This window comes from Filicampus tigris, chromosome 17 (genome assembly GCF_054856515.1).
Source record: "Filicampus tigris isolate MCC_2025a chromosome 17, RoL_Ftig_1.0, whole genome shotgun sequence".
Classification (NCBI taxonomy): domain Eukaryota; kingdom Metazoa; phylum Chordata; class Actinopteri; order Syngnathiformes; family Syngnathidae; genus Filicampus; species Filicampus tigris.
In genome coordinates this window covers 9,234,624-9,250,872 of record NC_141233.1, presented here as the reverse complement: position 1 = coordinate 9,250,872, position 16,249 = coordinate 9,234,624, and the positions used below count along the sequence as shown (strand labels likewise).

The 16,249-nt window shown below is 40.6% G+C and overlaps 1 protein-coding gene across 5 annotated transcripts; it reads right to left on the bottom strand.

The window, feature by feature from the left end:
• Positions 1–892: 892 nt before the first annotated feature.
• On the bottom strand, positions 893–15,962 carry pld2 (phospholipase D2). Of its 5 annotated transcripts, XM_086012354.1 has the most exons (24): positions 15,377–15,631; positions 12,935–13,093; positions 12,717–12,844; positions 11,674–11,816; positions 11,476–11,569; positions 10,955–11,020; positions 10,804–10,862; positions 10,450–10,695; positions 10,227–10,370; positions 10,055–10,138; positions 9,898–9,976; positions 9,527–9,637; positions 9,271–9,447; positions 9,009–9,153; positions 8,820–8,938; positions 8,468–8,581; positions 7,708–7,812; positions 7,261–7,349; positions 6,949–7,062; positions 6,762–6,808; positions 6,365–6,499; positions 5,414–5,567; positions 5,128–5,245; positions 893–4,195 (listed from the first exon to the last, which is right to left on the bottom strand). In XM_086012354.1, the coding sequence occupies exons 2-24, from the start codon at positions 13,065–13,067 to the stop codon at positions 3,971–3,973; spliced, it is 2,829 nt and encodes a 942-aa protein (XP_085868480.1). In that variant the 5' UTR covers positions 13,068–13,093; positions 15,377–15,631; the 3' UTR covers positions 893–3,970. The 5 variants fall into 5 exon arrangements, 4 of the variants coding, with proteins under 4 accessions (XP_085868480.1, XP_085868479.1, XP_085868477.1 ...); XM_086012353.1 differs by lacking the exon at positions 15,377–15,631 and adding an exon at positions 15,638–15,962 and having other exon boundaries at positions 9,009–9,447; XM_086012351.1 differs by having other exon boundaries at positions 9,009–9,447.
• Between the last annotated feature and the right edge of the window lie 287 nt (positions 15,963–16,249).

The following is a 16,249-nucleotide window of genomic DNA, read 5'->3' as shown; positions in this document are numbered from 1 at the left end:
ATCAGGGACAAACGAGCGCAATGAAATGTGACGTCATCATGACGCATTCTCATGTTTCGCTCCAGTTGGATGGATTTGAGGTGTTTCTCAAACTTGATTGCGCCAAGGCCCATGTTTTACATTAGGAGAAAAAAAACAGCACATCACCAAATCAACAAAAGAGAGTCAAAAAATGTTTTTACACAGGCTATTGATGTACCTTCTTCCACCTGGAAGAGCATTTCATTGTTCTGCCTGTCACTATATGTCGCTGGTATAGAAAGAAGAACAAAGAATTACAGCTGGCATGCAACTGCCCGAAGACAGCTGGGATTGGCTCCAGCACGCCCCGCGACCCTTGTGAGGATAAGCGGTATCGATAATGGATGGATGGATGCGTAAATAAGTTTAGAACCAATCAAGTGAAATTGGATAATATGACACGGCACACCTGTTGATTTCTGTTGGCAAGCTGGCTCATAATCACCAAGGTTATGATAACTCATGGAAACTAATGAAATAACTAAAAGTGGAAAAATATTCCAAACAAATGAAATAAAAACAAAAATGCTTTTTAAACAATGAAACTACATCTTACATTTACAAAACTTTAAATATGTCCTTTATTTTTTGTCCTTGTCAATTACACGAGCATTTGGGGTTTATTTTTAATTATTTATTAATAAATTTATTGGGTATTGCTGTATGATACAGAACAAGGAAAAACCAAACAGTCGCTTGCGAACTGTAGTTTACTTAATATCACACAATACTTTCCTCTTACATTGGATGGATGGATGGATGTAAAATTAACTAAAATTAAGCATTTCCCCCAAAACTAAAACGTGCCCGAAAAAATAAAAATTAAAAATCAAAACTAAATAAAACCTAACTAGAATGAAAAATCCCAAACTACTGTAACCCTGGCAATCACTGGGTTTGAACAGTGTTTGCAACCTTTATTGAGCCAAGGCATATATTTTACATTAGAAAAATATAAGAGCACACCACTAAACAAAAATATCATAAAAAGTAAATACAATGTACTGAAACAATGATTAGTGGATGTAGTGAAACCATATTAAATTGCTCTGCCTGTCACTGTACATCACTGGCATGGATAGATGAACAAAGATACATTGCTTGCAGTAAATAATGTTCACCTGATGAACTATCACGACGTATTAATCTCAACAGTGGTTGGGAATCACTGGAACAGAAAAAGTTAGTTTCAAACATAAGCACAGAGAAATTTTATGCAACTGGTACACCAATTGCTAACATCTCTTTTGTTGCATTTGCTCATTTTTGTCTGTCAGCCTAAGTCCCTTGGCGTCTCCAAATTAAAGCAGCGCTATCTTTTATCCAACATATCATGATGCGCTTGTAAATAATGCAGGGATCACTTGTACAGCTGTTCAGCAAGAGTTCAAGGGAACAATTGGGTTGTTCACAAAAAAACAACTCTACAGATTTAGCTTAACTCAGGGGCGGAATTTAGTGCTTTGCGGAACATTTGCGTTTAATACTAGTTGTTCCCACTGTATATACAGAGAGAAAAATACTAGATACATCAATCATACATACATAATCAAACCCTGAGCATTAGTGACAATTATTCAGGCAGCAATGACCTAAACAGTGATTTACATACATAAGCAAAGCACAGTAGTGTTACATTTGTGAAATCTGGTAGCAGAAATTTGTGATTAGTGCAAAAAAATAATCATCATAGAAAACATTTTATAAGGTCACTTGTCGTCAGTATATCACAGTCATGTATAAGGAAGATGTAAATAAACACATTGTACCCAATAAGACTGGCACTTCTGAGGTGCAGCACAAAAAAACGACACTTGTGCTTATGGTGGTACTGATTCAGGCACTTCATAATGCAGTGTGTCCAATATTGCTGGCTTTGTTAGAGGTTTGTGCACATCAACTTAGCATTTAGCATAGTAAAAGTATGCATTGCCTACTTTTTGCAGACACTTATTGTACAGTTAAATGAGAACACTATGGTAATGGGCTACTTAATCTGCTTGACAGTAACAGTGAGAAGTAGCCAAGCATGAGCCTCAAATGCAGACACATCTGGGTGGACATTGCTAACAATGAGTGGCGTACAATTTTATAAATCGTATAGTGTATTTTAAAAGCAGGGTCAACCATTATCATACAATGGACAATATGAGACAAATATAACGATTATAGTGACCTAAAATAACAGTGGGACCACTGGTTTAATGTCCATTTAAAAAAAAGAGTCATTTCCATCACAACAAGCACAATTTGTCTGCAAACACAAAGCATAACTGCATGCACCCTCTGAGGAAGTATTACAGTGTTTTTAAATCAGGAACTGGAATTTCTCTCGGACTAATGCTGCATTTGGTCAGCTGCAAAGCTTTTCTAGATTGGTCAATGATAGTCTCAAAATAACATTGCAATAACAAGCTTTAACTGGCTAGACTTGCATTTTTACATCACACTTCTACTGCAACACACGTCACTACAGAAATCGAAAGTTAATACATACAATACTGGTACTTAAAAAGACTAAAAAAGTGTTATGGTAAATGTGACATACTAAATGTCTATTGCAACATTTTTGTGGTTATATGACGGCACTGTTGAAACTCTACAAAGACTACTCAGCAGTGTACAGTGTTATGATGGATGTAACACAAATAATGTACATCTAAACATATCTTCCTATTAAATGTGAACACTGTTCAAAATGTAAGGCAGATGGACACAGAGTTGTGGAGCCCATGTGGGAATCAAGTGGGCTCAATTATTCATTCTTCACTATGCTTCATTGTTTACTCAAAATGAAGGAGATGGTGGAATGTCCAAGATGAATTCAACAACAATAGTACCAAAAAGGCGATGTCAAATAAACAAAAGAAAAAATATTTAAAATAATATGTTCTATGTACCCTCACTAGTGAAACACTGCATTCTGATTAATATTGTGTTTGTGAGCTGTAATATCCCAACCATTGTCATTGTTATCCGTCTCAGGGGACAGGGGCGGAGCCATGGGTGGGCCTGGATGTGCACAGGCCCACCCAGATAGAAAGACTACCTACCCGATGAGATTAATGGAAAACTATATATTTTTAAAGTGTGGCCATTTTGCCACTTGCTGTCGAATTCCAAAGACATCAAATTGCCTAAGGGCTCATGTAACGGCCAGTCACAGCTCATCTGTTTTCTGGGTTTGGTCATGTGACTTTCATAAGCCGAGCCGTTGGGAATTGTGATGTCAATTTCCGTCAACAGCATATGTCAAAATGGTTGCCCCCTAAAATGGATAAAAAAAAATTGCTGCTTAATTCATATTCCACAAAAACAATATTAATCATAATACTGTGTTTAGACTAGTGGGACTGCATAGAACATATAATTGTAAAGAACATTTTGGACTTGATTTCCCCTTAAAACATGTAACAGTTAATCTGCAAACATCTTAATAAACTATTTAGAAAATGAATTGCACTTGCACAAGTGGACACATCTTATTCCCACTTGTATGACCCAGTCTATCTCTCGGCTAATAGCCTGCCATTTCTTTGTATCCATCACCATAACAACCGCACATTTTCTGACAGATTTGCTGGCACTGCAGTGAGAGGCGAAGCCTCAGAAGGAGAGAGCGACAGAGAGAAAGAAACAGGGAAGACCCACCCATCTAAAAACTGTGATCCAATAAATGTACAGTACACTGTGTACCCAAATCATGTGAGATGAATTGTGGGGATAGAAAAGCAGATCATAAAAAAACTGGCCAGTTAATGTCAATCAAATGGTGTCAGTCATAAAGTCTACATTTCAGTGGTCAAGATGAACAAGGTTAATAAGTTGGATTTTCCTCACCACTGAATTGGCCAAGCTGCCGACATTTACTGCGAGTCTATCGTACACATTGTTAGCTGTAACCGAGCCCTCAACTGTTACCTCGTAGCCGGAATGGGCTGCGCTGCAGCTACGTCCACAGCCCGACAGGGGCCATGCCCTCTCTGGTGGCCAGCGGAGGCAGCAGGTTCTCTTCACACAAGAACTTCAAAGGGAAGTGGACCAGCAGTCCTCGGACTGCCTTGAGCTCCTCCCTGGCCTTTGTGGGGTCTGTGTTGCTCAGGTGCTCCTTGCTGGTGTACTCCTTCAGCTCTTGCATATTGTGGACAGAATTACACGGTAGGCAGCAGAAGACCTGTACCCCAGCAGCAGAGATTGGCAGACAAGGTTAAGCGAGTGAGAAGTGACGATTAAATGACACATTATTATTTCAGAACACCGCTCGTAAAATTGGAAAGGATTCACAGAATAATTCACATACAATTATATTATCGCAACATTTTCTGTACGATTCCAATCGTATCACGGTGCTTCAAGATATGAGTTTAATTTGTTCCATGACCACACTTGTAACTCAAAGCACTCGTGTCTCTAATTAACCTTTCCCCACTGAAGTGAATTTAATTGCTGTTAAACCATTCCAGCCTCTAACATGTTTGCAATGTGTTATTAGAAAAATAGTACTATACAATGTACTGTATAAGAACATGCAGTAATGACATAATTTAATAGAGTGTAAAGAATGAAATGGCATTTGCCACATTTTTTGATGCAATTCAACTGGCATTGTGTTGCTCTTTCAGGTTGCCACCTGGAGGCAGTACAAAAAGAGACACGCAAAGACGACTTTCACAACTGACTCAGTAAGCTTCAGATATGCAGCTATCGCCTGTATCTTGAAAAACTCACAAGTCCGGTTACTCATATCTCAAGGCATCAGTGTGTGTTGGGAGAAAAAAAAACCCCACAACATTTATATCTCAATATTCGCGTAACTGTAAAACCAACAAAAACACCTTTTAGTTGTTAAAGATATTTTAAAAAAATGAAATGATTAAGGTACAAAAATAGCTTCAAAATTGTCTTGAAATGCACTGTGAAATATAGTAAAGCTGGTTTGTAAAAAACGGAAAAAAATTAAGCGTTTCATGAAAATCAGAGCGCCACAATTGACATTTGACGCTGGTGTATTGATACTGTCAATTAATGATATGATACATCACAATATTAATTGAAAGGTCCACAAGCCAAATCTTTATCATAAAACATCTGTGATTTCATTGATACCTTGTTGTAAATAGTGGCATTCAGTTTGGCAGCAGAATTCCACACCAAGAAGAACAAGTCATCACTGATTGGATCATCAATATTTATGCTGGGGTCCGAAGCAGCTCCAACAAGAACACTGAGTAGAAGAGAAATACGGGTTAGCGAAATAGGAAGTAAGTGTACATTTTGTCATCAAGGTTTGAGTACTAAACTGCAAATTGTCATTTGGTTTCAGATAAAGCTCCAAAGCCATGTGAATGAAAACAGGCAGTAAGTTTTCTGGAGCATCATATTGTGTCCTGACCTGAAGCACTCTTTACGCAGAGCAAGTGTAAGTGGTCCTGCTTCGTATTCCTCCCCTCCCATAATGGATGGGATGCGCTCTTCATCTTCCACAAACACTGCCAGCTCACTGTCTCGGCTGCCCAGCATGCTGCGATCATTGATGTTGGCTGATCCTGGGATCAAAGTGGAGTGTATGCGCTTTCACTGAGAAATCGGTATTCTCCTTTAAGTATGAATCATCAAGTAGCAACAGCATGTGCTCTACTTGTTTTTTTTTGTTGATAAACACAGAAATTTAATCAAACGAAAAATTAAAACATGATTATCTAGATTGGGGGAATGAAGTAATATACTGCAAGTATTATCTAATACAGTAAGTATACTCTAGCAAGGAATCATATTTGCATTGTTCAATCTTTCCTTATAACAAAATTTCCTTATGTGGGAAACGACTACGGTACATGTCCTGTATGAACGCGCAAGTATGTTAACAAAATACATGTGTAACAACACAAGCAATATAATGCCCCAAAAAATATTCCCCCCAAAATTTTTATTAAACCAAAACTAAACTATAGGAGCGGTCAGAGCTTTTCCATAGTACGAGCGGGAGCTGCTTGAGTTTACGCTAGTGCGGGCTTCCCTATGGGTTCCGGATACAGTACCGGAACTTCCGTCGGAAGTAATCGATCGTTAATGTAATATAGGAGTAGAAAATTTAATGCATACGTTGTTTTTCCGGGTGAGGGGATTTCCGTTTGACAGAGGTCCGTAGGTGGGAATACTTACTGTATTACAGTCCGGCATTCATTTCTTGTCATTTTTACTCAGTGACAACATCACTCAGCATTCATATGCAATCAGGCAATTTGCAGTTATCCAATTAAGGTATGTATATATGTATAAATGTGCAGCAATGACCTCAGATCAAAATGAAGCTCTGATTTTGAACTTGCAGGCGGTGACGCACCAATTATATAGCAGCGGTCATCGGCAATGAGGGTCTTGCTGTGAACGTAGATGAGCTCGGTGACAAGCGACTGGGAGAGCTCCGCCTTTGTTCTCAGGCCACAGACTGTGATGTACTCTGTCCACCTGTCCTCCACTGGGAAGCACACCAGAATAACGTTGACAATTTGATGTAAGGTTCAAACAAATCCCCACTTGAATACATACTGTATTTAGAATGAATGTCAAGTAGGCGAAGAATGAAAATGGAGACAGACCGGGCAGATACCTAAGAGTGCCTTCGTTTAAAGGGGCAACACAAAAGAAAGAGAGGGAAAGAGGTTACAAGCGGACAGGTGCAGTTTAATGGTATGAGATGGATTTAAGAAATTGGAACATAAGAAGACTAGAACGCTCACTTTCACTGAGTCTTGACAGGATGGACTGTTCCCCCCGGCATATAGTCCTATGACATGAAGAGTTAGTTTAAACTGGGTACTTCAAGAAATGGGCAAATGTCATGTTTGAATTGACTGAGCACTGAATCAACAGTTTTGTCTCTTTCCAAGTATGGGTCAGGTTTACAGGGCGAAAAAAGGCTCTTACCTGTAAGTGAAGTGAAGAATGGCTTGGATCGCGTTTCCACCTCCCGTGCTGATGTCTCCCTCAAATCCAGGTAAAAGCGGGATCACCACAAACACTCTATATTTCTTCTGCTCTCTGTAAGAAAAACAACAAATCGTTCCTGCTATTACCTTTTACTAGATTAAAATTGCATGCATCCACGCTTTGTCTTATTAGTTTTACATGCTTCATTTATGTTTTATCAAACATTGACAAAACAATTCTTCAACATGCTTTCATATCCGCGTTGCTTTACATCAAAATGCAAGTAAGGTGGTGTTACAGCGGGCAGACCTGTAAGCGCGAAGGATTCGGTTCACGATGGCATCACCGATTCCATTGTAGACTGTCTTGCCATCGGCGCAGCTGATAAAGAACTGGTTCTAATGGCGGCAAAAAAGCAGATGGTGGCTCAGTGTGAGGCGAAGACTAAAACTCGTAGCTTACTGGCAAGTGCGGTTGCATTCACGCTCGGGACACATCAAGATTAGACTCACACAGGGACTGTCCCTAATATGAAATGAATGAGAAGTAACAATGTTGCTTTGTGAGCCAGCGAAAGAACACTCCCGCTTCCTTAGGCCATCGTACCTTTTGAATTGGGTGTACTGGTTTAAACACGTCATGGGGAATACTGCAAAGAATGCTGCTATATGACTTTTTAGTACAGTGAATGAAATATCTGACCCTGGACTCCAAGTGAAGTGTGCAGTCACTGATTACAAGACATTCCTTTGTTACCTCGATGTAAATGTAGTGCTGGCTGTTCTCAATGGTATGGATGTAGGCATTGAGGATTGAGTTCTCACAAGTTCCAGTTGACCAACGATCTGCCGAACGTAACACCTGGGAAAATGTTGTACAATCAGGTGTACAGACGAGGACGTGAATAAAAAGCAGCCCTGGCTCAAGGTTATTGAATCCTGAAAACAGGTGAAACATTACCTGAAACTTGTGCTCTATACTTGTAAGAAGGCTGGCGCAGAATAGGGTTCAAGTTACAGGCAAACACCCACAGCACAACAAGTAAATGATACCTGGTCAACGGCCTCTTCGTTTATTGCTACCTGCTCAATATGGCTCTTGTTACTGCAAACGTTACTGAAAAGGTTCGCCGTGAACTATATGTACAGCAAATCGTGTTGAAAATGTAATAGATCGACCATCGGACCGCTTTGGTTTCCCCCGGCTGCGGTGTGGGAACAGGCTTCACCGCATGGGCCGAAGAGAATGTATGCATAGGATAAAGTAGGGATTTGTGAGGGCTTAAGAATCACAATGCAAAAACAACTGAACTTGGGCAGTGATGGAAAGTTACATTAAGAAAGGGACGGCAGGACAGCCGCTTCAACAAAGAGAGGCAGCTCTGTATTAGTGTTTGCATTACTGTGCTGTGCGAATGCTTGTAAATTACAGCATCATATCAAATGACAACTTCTAAGATTACTAACTACGTTTTCTTTGCCAATCCGACATTGTTAAAATACAGCAAATACTATACCTGCACTTTGGCCTTCTTGGACCCAGGCACAGTGAAAGACAGAGTGTCAGCAGAACAATGAGATTTGGGGAGAAGGTAGGGGTAAAAATCGTCCTTGTATTTGATTTTGAAGATCTGCAAGGACAGAACAAATAAAAGCCAGGTCAGTTTGAGCTTCTTCTTAAAATCATATCAGTATGTACGCTGTATAATAAAACTAACAATTATGCAAATGATGCTGTATTACTTTATTGCTAACGTTGTGAATACCATGTGCTTTTCTTTCAACGTTACATCTTGCAATTGTATGGCCCAAACTCTCCGCACATCTACAAAATGTAACACTCCCAAAGTAACTTTTCCTAAATTTGACCTTCGTGAAGTTCCAGCGCTGGATGAAGTGACGCGCCACATCCCTGGCTGCTCTGCCATGAACAGCGGCTGACAGATCGCGCCACGGCATGCGAGGAACTCTAGTACGGTCAATGTTATCTGAAAATATAAAAACAAGCAATTCTTCTAGCTCCAGAGTGCTGTATGTTCATTCAGTGTGGAACTATACCTTCAAAGGGTCTGTGCAGCTGGACCCAGTCTTTCCTAATAAAGTTGCTGTAGTCTTTGCCTAGCCACATCTTAGTGTTGCCTGTCAGGTCCACAACCTCCTCTGTTTGATTATCAGATGATTTTGGACCAGCCGAACCATTCTCCTGGCGAACATAGTCAGTTAGCGCAAACAGGAAGTGTGACGGAGTGCGAGCATCATAGTCAATATGCTCATGAGCTAGTCTTAAATCGGTCTCTCCTTTTGGCCCTGTTTCTTTCACCTTTTCAGCAGTGTCTGTTGAGTCAAGGTCAGTTAGCCGGTACTGGCTGTCGTCCCATCTCCCAAATGCCAGGTCGATTCCCCCGACAAAAGCTACGGTTTGGTCAATGGCCACCATCTTTTCATGGTGAGCCCAAAGGAACACCACTGATGACACATGGTCAGGATGTCTCATTACCTGTTGATGGGGGGGAAAAAAGCTACATTAAACTAGCTTTCTTCTCTGATTTATAACTTTGAGTCAAGAGATGACAGACCTTGATGTTTGGGTGCATATCCATAAGAGTCCTTTTGCTGTGCTCGCTATTTATGCCAAGTGCGAGCTCCACCTCTTTGTAAAGCAGAACGCACACTTTGACTCCTTGTTCCTGCAGTGGGGGAAAAAAATCTTAGAAACGCTGGAGCAAAACCGAAATGAACAGAAGACTAGATGGCATGCAAATAATAGCAGGCAGCAGATGTTAGTAGTATATGGATGGACTTTGTTTATTCAGTTAAGATGGAATTTGTCACACTTTACTACGACAGCATCTGTCTTTGATTGAAATAGAAAAAAAAAATATTGAAGAGTTTATGAGAATGAAAGACATAATACTAGAAAATAAAGATAAACATAACTAATACCCACAGCTTTGCGTTTGAGTACTTCATCCAAGCGCCACACGTTATCAGTCGCTGGTCTCTTCAGGAACACTTCAGGGCTAAGCCTGATATTATAAAAATGTTATGATCACCTCAAAAAGTAAACTCTCTCCATCTCCCAAAAAATAAAAACAAGCACTTACCACCAGTCTGTGATAAAAATTTCCTCTTTTGCTTGCTCGAGCGCATCAGCAAGGTCCGCAAAGTAGCCGCTCCCATTTACATACCTTCAACAATGACAAGTCCCCACCAATGATCTTCACATTCAGATGAACACCGAAAGACGATACACTCACGACAAATTACACACGCTACCATTTAGTTAGTGTGTTGTCCCGTGGAGGCGCAAATCCCTCAAAGCGTTGAACTTTGAGGAAATGGCATGTTGCAGTTAGCCGGTTGATTTCATGACTCCACCAGTGCGCTTGTCTATAGCTACTGCATTTGATGATCAGATTCCTGAAAGCAGCAAGTGGGGAAACGTGTTAGCGGAGGCAAAAGGACGGTAATTGTTTCAGCAAACGCAGAGCAGATTTACCGGGTGAAGTTCTCGATGCATACTCCATATTTAGTGTCTGTGTAAGCACGGCCCACTTTCACGTTGAACTCGGGGTCGAACAGCAAAACAAAGTTGATGCGTCCGTTTTCTCGGTTCATGTACATCAAGAAAGAATCTTTCACCACCAGCCAGCGCCGTGACCAGCGGAAGCAAATCTGGTGATGACCGATGCAATTCAAACCTTGAACGCGGTGACCCCCTGACCTTTTGAAGATGGGCCCTTCCCTAAGCACACACACAGCACAGTAAATCATTAATTTGCATTTAGTCATTTCCCTGCTTTCCATGTCCATCACTAACACACAAAAACAGTAGTCTAAGGTCACCGCTTACAAGCCTTTGGGACCGAGATCCTTGACGAAGGAGAGAGCACCGACCGAGAGGAATTCCAGCTTGAGGGGGAAAAATAGAAGAAAACATGCAAATGAGTTAATCAACACCACTGGATTAGACTGCACATCTTTGTTTTTTTTTTATCTTTTACCATGCTGTGGTCATTCCTACAGAACATGTTCTCCAGCAGATCATTCAGGTACTCTTCAAGGTATTTCTGCACCAGAAGTAGAAAAATAAAGTGAAAAAATTCTATCAGAGAGCAAACAGCTCGAGCCTTTTCACGTTTCCGTACTGCGTCAGAATAAAATGGCCAAATAACTGTCATCAGTATGAATAAGGATTTTGATAATATAAAATAACAGAACAAATCTACAAACACAATGCTCACATTTTGTATATCGTCGGTCATGTGAAAAACACTTACCTCCATTTTTTTTCCATTTTCTTACTTTTACATGAATGGTGTTTCCACGTTACAGATATCGCATTAATGTGAAAATTAAAAAAGTTTCCAAAAATTGGAGATAAGCGTTTTTCACAGGACAGCGACGATATGCTATTTTGTTTTCATTCTTAACACTAGGCTGTCTGTTCTTGAGGACAGGCTCTTTGTTGAGGGAGTTACTCTATGTGCATGTATGTAATATGACTGTTTTATTTTTTTTATACCATTTTGCTGGAGGTCATTCTGGTCCGTTGAGTCCCACGTAAGCTGGGCATTTCCTCAGACATAGCCCTCAGCTGTTGCCTCTCCTTTGCAAATCTGGAAGAGACATTTGAATACTCACACAAAAACTTCTGACATTTTCTGCTTCGAAACAACCTGTAACTCTGTCAAGATTCATTTGCATAACCAGTTGCGCTGACCTTCCCAAAGGCAGAATGTGAATCATCATCCGGTGGTTGTAAAGGTCTCGATGCAACTCTTGGAAGTGCTTATACTTCCTCTTTACCGTCCAGTGGAATTGACCGTGAGTTAACATCACTGTGTACAAGGTGCCTACATGGACCTACAGAAATGAAACCAATAAATATATTATAGCAATACCCAGATACCAAGCAGATATTCCTTCTAGGGATCATGAACAGAGCCGAGTTTCACGCGGCCAGTCCCAAGCCCAGATGGAAAAATAAATAAATAAATAAATAAATAATGGGACTCGGACAATCTTAAGCCCAGATGGGAAAATAAATAAATACATACATACATACAACAGTTGCTTGTTGTGTAGCGAGCTGAGTTGAGTTCACTGCTACCATACAGCGTTACCATCTCAAATTTTTGCTCAAAGTCGAACCGGAAAAAAGAAAATTGGCCCTACTTTGGCCCATATCTCGAAAAACACTCACAACTCAAGGGAGCACAGTACTGTACATTTTTTTAATAAGAAAATTGTTTTACAAATAGGTGGTCGACTGGTTAGCAGTTCAGAGTTTGTGGGTTCGATCCCGGCTCCGGCCTCCCTGTGTGGAGTATGCATGTTCTCCCCGTGCCTGCGTGGGTTATCTCCGGGTACTCCGGTTTCCTCCCACATTACAAAAACATGCTTGGTAGGTTAATTGGACACTCTAAATTGCCCCTAGGTGTGATTGTGAGTGTGTGTGATTGTTAGTCTCTGTGTGCCCTGCGAGTGGCTGGCAACCAATTCGGGGTGTGCCCCGCCTACTGCCCGAAGGCAGCTTGGATAGGCTCCAGCACGCCCGCGACCCTTGTGAGGATAAGCGGTACAGTTAATGGATGGATGGGTGAGTGGCATCAGGAAAGGCTTCCGGTTTAAACGGGTCAAACAAACTCAGGTAAGTAACCGGCTGCGGCAACCCTAAGGGAATGCCGTACCTAAATGCACTGGAAACTGTGTAGTTGAATTAATTAATGCCTTAGCATTCACACAATAACACATGTACTGTACCTTAGAGCGAGTCGTGTATCTCTCTGTGTTATCCACCTTACAGGTGATAGGGACGCCGGGTATTAAATAAGGTATACCCTCCTCCTTAAATTCTGGAAGATGATGTATCATGCTAAAAGGACGGCCATCTGGTTTGAAAAAGTAGAAATACAAGCAGTTAATTTGTTCCATGGACACTCAGTAAGTATACCCTCTGAAATTGATCAGGTATTTCATACCGGCGCTGGAGAAGAGCTTGTCAATCTCGTCTTGTCCCAGAATGCGAAGATCACGAGAGAATCGCCTTTTATCAAGGATTTGGGCTGCAGAGGCCTGAGATGGTGGCTCAATCTCATCCTCTGGAGTGGCCATTGTGCTTGCAAGTACCAGCTACACTGCTGCAAAGACAAGCATGAAAAGAATTCATCACTCAGCGTCTGGGGTTCAGGCAAATTGCACAATAGTTCCATAATGGATCTTTGTGACAAGAGTCCTTTGAGAGAAACTGGAGAAGCTTTCAGAGAGGATATAATCTGGCACCAAATGGGTTCCATCAAAAGTTCTAGCAGTTGTCTTGGAGTCTGTGTGACCTCTGGTTGTCCGGACCAAAGCCTAGTTGTCAACCATGTCAGTTTCAACTTGAAGATGCTGGTTTGACTGGCTAACTGACAGTCACCAAGAGAAATGTCCATGAATTGACAAAATCAGATAATGAGGCTTGTATGCACCATATACAATTATACACTTTTACAATGTTCCAACTGAAGGAATACAGCGTAGTGTATAAAAGCGGTTTCGTTACTTTGATGATAAAAGCAGGTTTGTGGGGTAAATCTCATTTTGATCGAAAATAGCAGAACACGTTTTTTGAGTGAATGTGTGTGAAGGCTTTTGTATAGTGTGTGTGTGTGGGCGGGTGTCTTTGAATGTTTCCTGGGAAACAGGCAAAGGAAAGGGAGGGCCACTGTGAATATGTGAGTGAAAAGAGAGAAAGTGAGGTGGGGGATGGCAATGAAAGATTAGGCAGGAAAAACAACAGATTTTCCCACACTGTTTCATTGTACTCAAAACTTCACTAACTAGAACATTGTCAGCATGCATTAAATACCATTCAACACTAAAAAGGATTAATAGTTTTGGTTGATGTGGGCCCAAAAAAGTGCTTTCCAAACCCTGTCAAACGGGCATTATTATAGCCCTGACAGTTTGATGCCTTATGTCAACTGTATCCTGGAGCATATAAGAAATACTAAATTCTCAGACAAGCAAACTATTTGCTGGAGAACACGACTACTGAATTCAATTACAAATATACAGCTTTTGTCATAGGTGCTGCTCCGTACGATAATTAAACTATTATAAACATATCTCAATAAGAATGATGCTGTGCGGTTGCATACAGAACGACTAAACATACTGTCTAATTAATTCCTCTACGACAATGTCAATCAAATGTAAACATTATGCTTGTAAAGACTGATATATATATATATATATATATATATATATATATATATATATATATATATATATATATATATATACATATACACAAGTATATACTTTTTTTTATGTATTTGCATCTATTAAGTACCATCAAAGTATTTAAACCAGGCAATATTTCATGTGGTATTTTGTAGCAACATTTTGAGCAGTATTAAAACATTTTATGTTGTTGTAAACATTTAAATTGATTCAATACCCAGATGATTTGTACTCTTTCCGTCTAAAAAGTTGGGTTGGGAAAAAAAGAACATTTTGGTCAAAAAGAGACCAGACTGCTACTTGGGTCAATTTGACCCGACTTTCTGGGTCATTTTGTACAAAACAACTTGGGCTGTCACATACAAATCTTTTTAGAATCGATTATCCTTTTGATTGTTCCATCGATTACTCAAGTGGTTGACCCACCCCCTCTGTCACCAACACTCAACTACGAGTACACTGAAGGTTTCCATACACTTGTTGATGTGTCAAACCATCACAAAAGTTACTGACATTCACATGGCAGGATGTTCCATGACCTGGGAGGAAGTTGTTGTTTACCCCACACTTCTCGGTAGAATCTTGTGAAGTGTTTACTGAGTTAACAACTCTAAATGAAGTAGATAATTAAACTGTCTTTCATATTAAATCGATGGTTCATTTGCCTTTATATTTTTCAGCATAAACTTAACCTATAAGACCAAAACATTTATGTATAATACAGTACATTGGATACAATAATACAGATGAAATTACTGTTTGTTAAAAAATACATACACGCACATAGTAAGTTAATTATCACATATTACATGGTGGTGGTGGTAGTGGTGGTGGTGGTGGGGACGGGGGGGGGGTCGTGGGGGATTCGCAATTATTATGGGGAAATCGTTCAATCCTTCCTTACGGCTGTGCATTGCAACAAAAACATTCCACTGTGCAGGTGTACACCATGAATTGGTCGGCGAATAATGAATTGGTAGAAGTTCCCCCTTGACTTACAACGCAACTCCACAATTTAGAGACTGTTTTGGTAGAAAATGTTATATATTTATATATATGGGCGCCACTGGACTTGCAGATGCCAAAATCTGCAAGTCGTCTCCACCCATCTACATTTTCGACGACACATTCCCCAATAAAGTCACTGCACTTAACCATCGGGCGGCAGGGTGATAGAGATGTACACACGTACGTACTTAATAGTCAAATAAGCAGATTTCATCGGCGATGATGCGACATATTGATGTAGTTAAGCGTCGAGCTCCAGGCCCAGCAGTGCCGCGTCGCCTTTTGGTACTCACTCTCAGCTCAAAAGGAAACAGCAGCAGCTCAGCATACTCCTCTCCTAAACATCCACGACGACCTCAATTTAACCGTGCATTCACACGTAAGGCCATGTTATCACTTCACCGCAGTCTAGCGTTTCATTGAAGATTTCGTGTACACTCAGTCCTTACGTATGTTATGTAGACTTTAGTCCCCTCCCATTTGGCGTCCATGTCCATGAGGAGAGGAGCACAAGGGAGGAAGAGGAGTTCCTCCCTTGTCACAAGCGGGAGGCAGACAGGACTTGTGTCAGGAGGACTGTTTACGGTTTCTACCAGTGTCATGCTAGCACTAACCAAGCCACAATTTCACGTCATTGTGGCGGGGCCACGAGAATTACGTGTGTATCTGATAAGAAGAAAAAGGTCTACCGACGGGAAGAATTGTTCAAACGGTTGCTCGACGCAAGCCACAACTTGTCTAGTGGAGCAAGCTGTCACGCGGGCGCGGGGGAATGTGTGATTTATGACGGAAGATGACACAAAGGTGCGGCTTGCCGCGACGCGAGTCACGAAAAGTATCACGAGATTTCCGAGGCGGTCAGACCAGACTCGACTTAAAACCTTGAACGATTATTGTGATTTGTTCACACACACTGTATTAATTCACTCCATTCTTTGGCGGATAGAAGATTTTTTTAAATTTATTTATTATTAAACAGCAACCAAGTAATATTTTTGTTTTAATCGGTACTACCTTTAATTGTTGCAAATCTATTCATGTTGCCAGGGCTGCCTTCAAGG

Coding starts and splice junctions, on each gene's coding strand:
- pld2 (XM_086012353.1), bottom strand. CDS start 13,067: ATGGCCACTCCAGAGGATGAGATTGAGCCACCATCTCAGGCCTCTGCA. Junction 11,817..12,716: donor GATACACGACTCGCTCTAAG/GTACAGTACATG, acceptor TCATTTCTGTAG/GTCCATGTAGGCACCTTGTA. Junction 7,350..7,707: donor AGCACTACATTTACATCGAG/GTAACAAAGGAA, acceptor TGCCGCCATTAG/AACCAGTTCTTTATCAGCTG.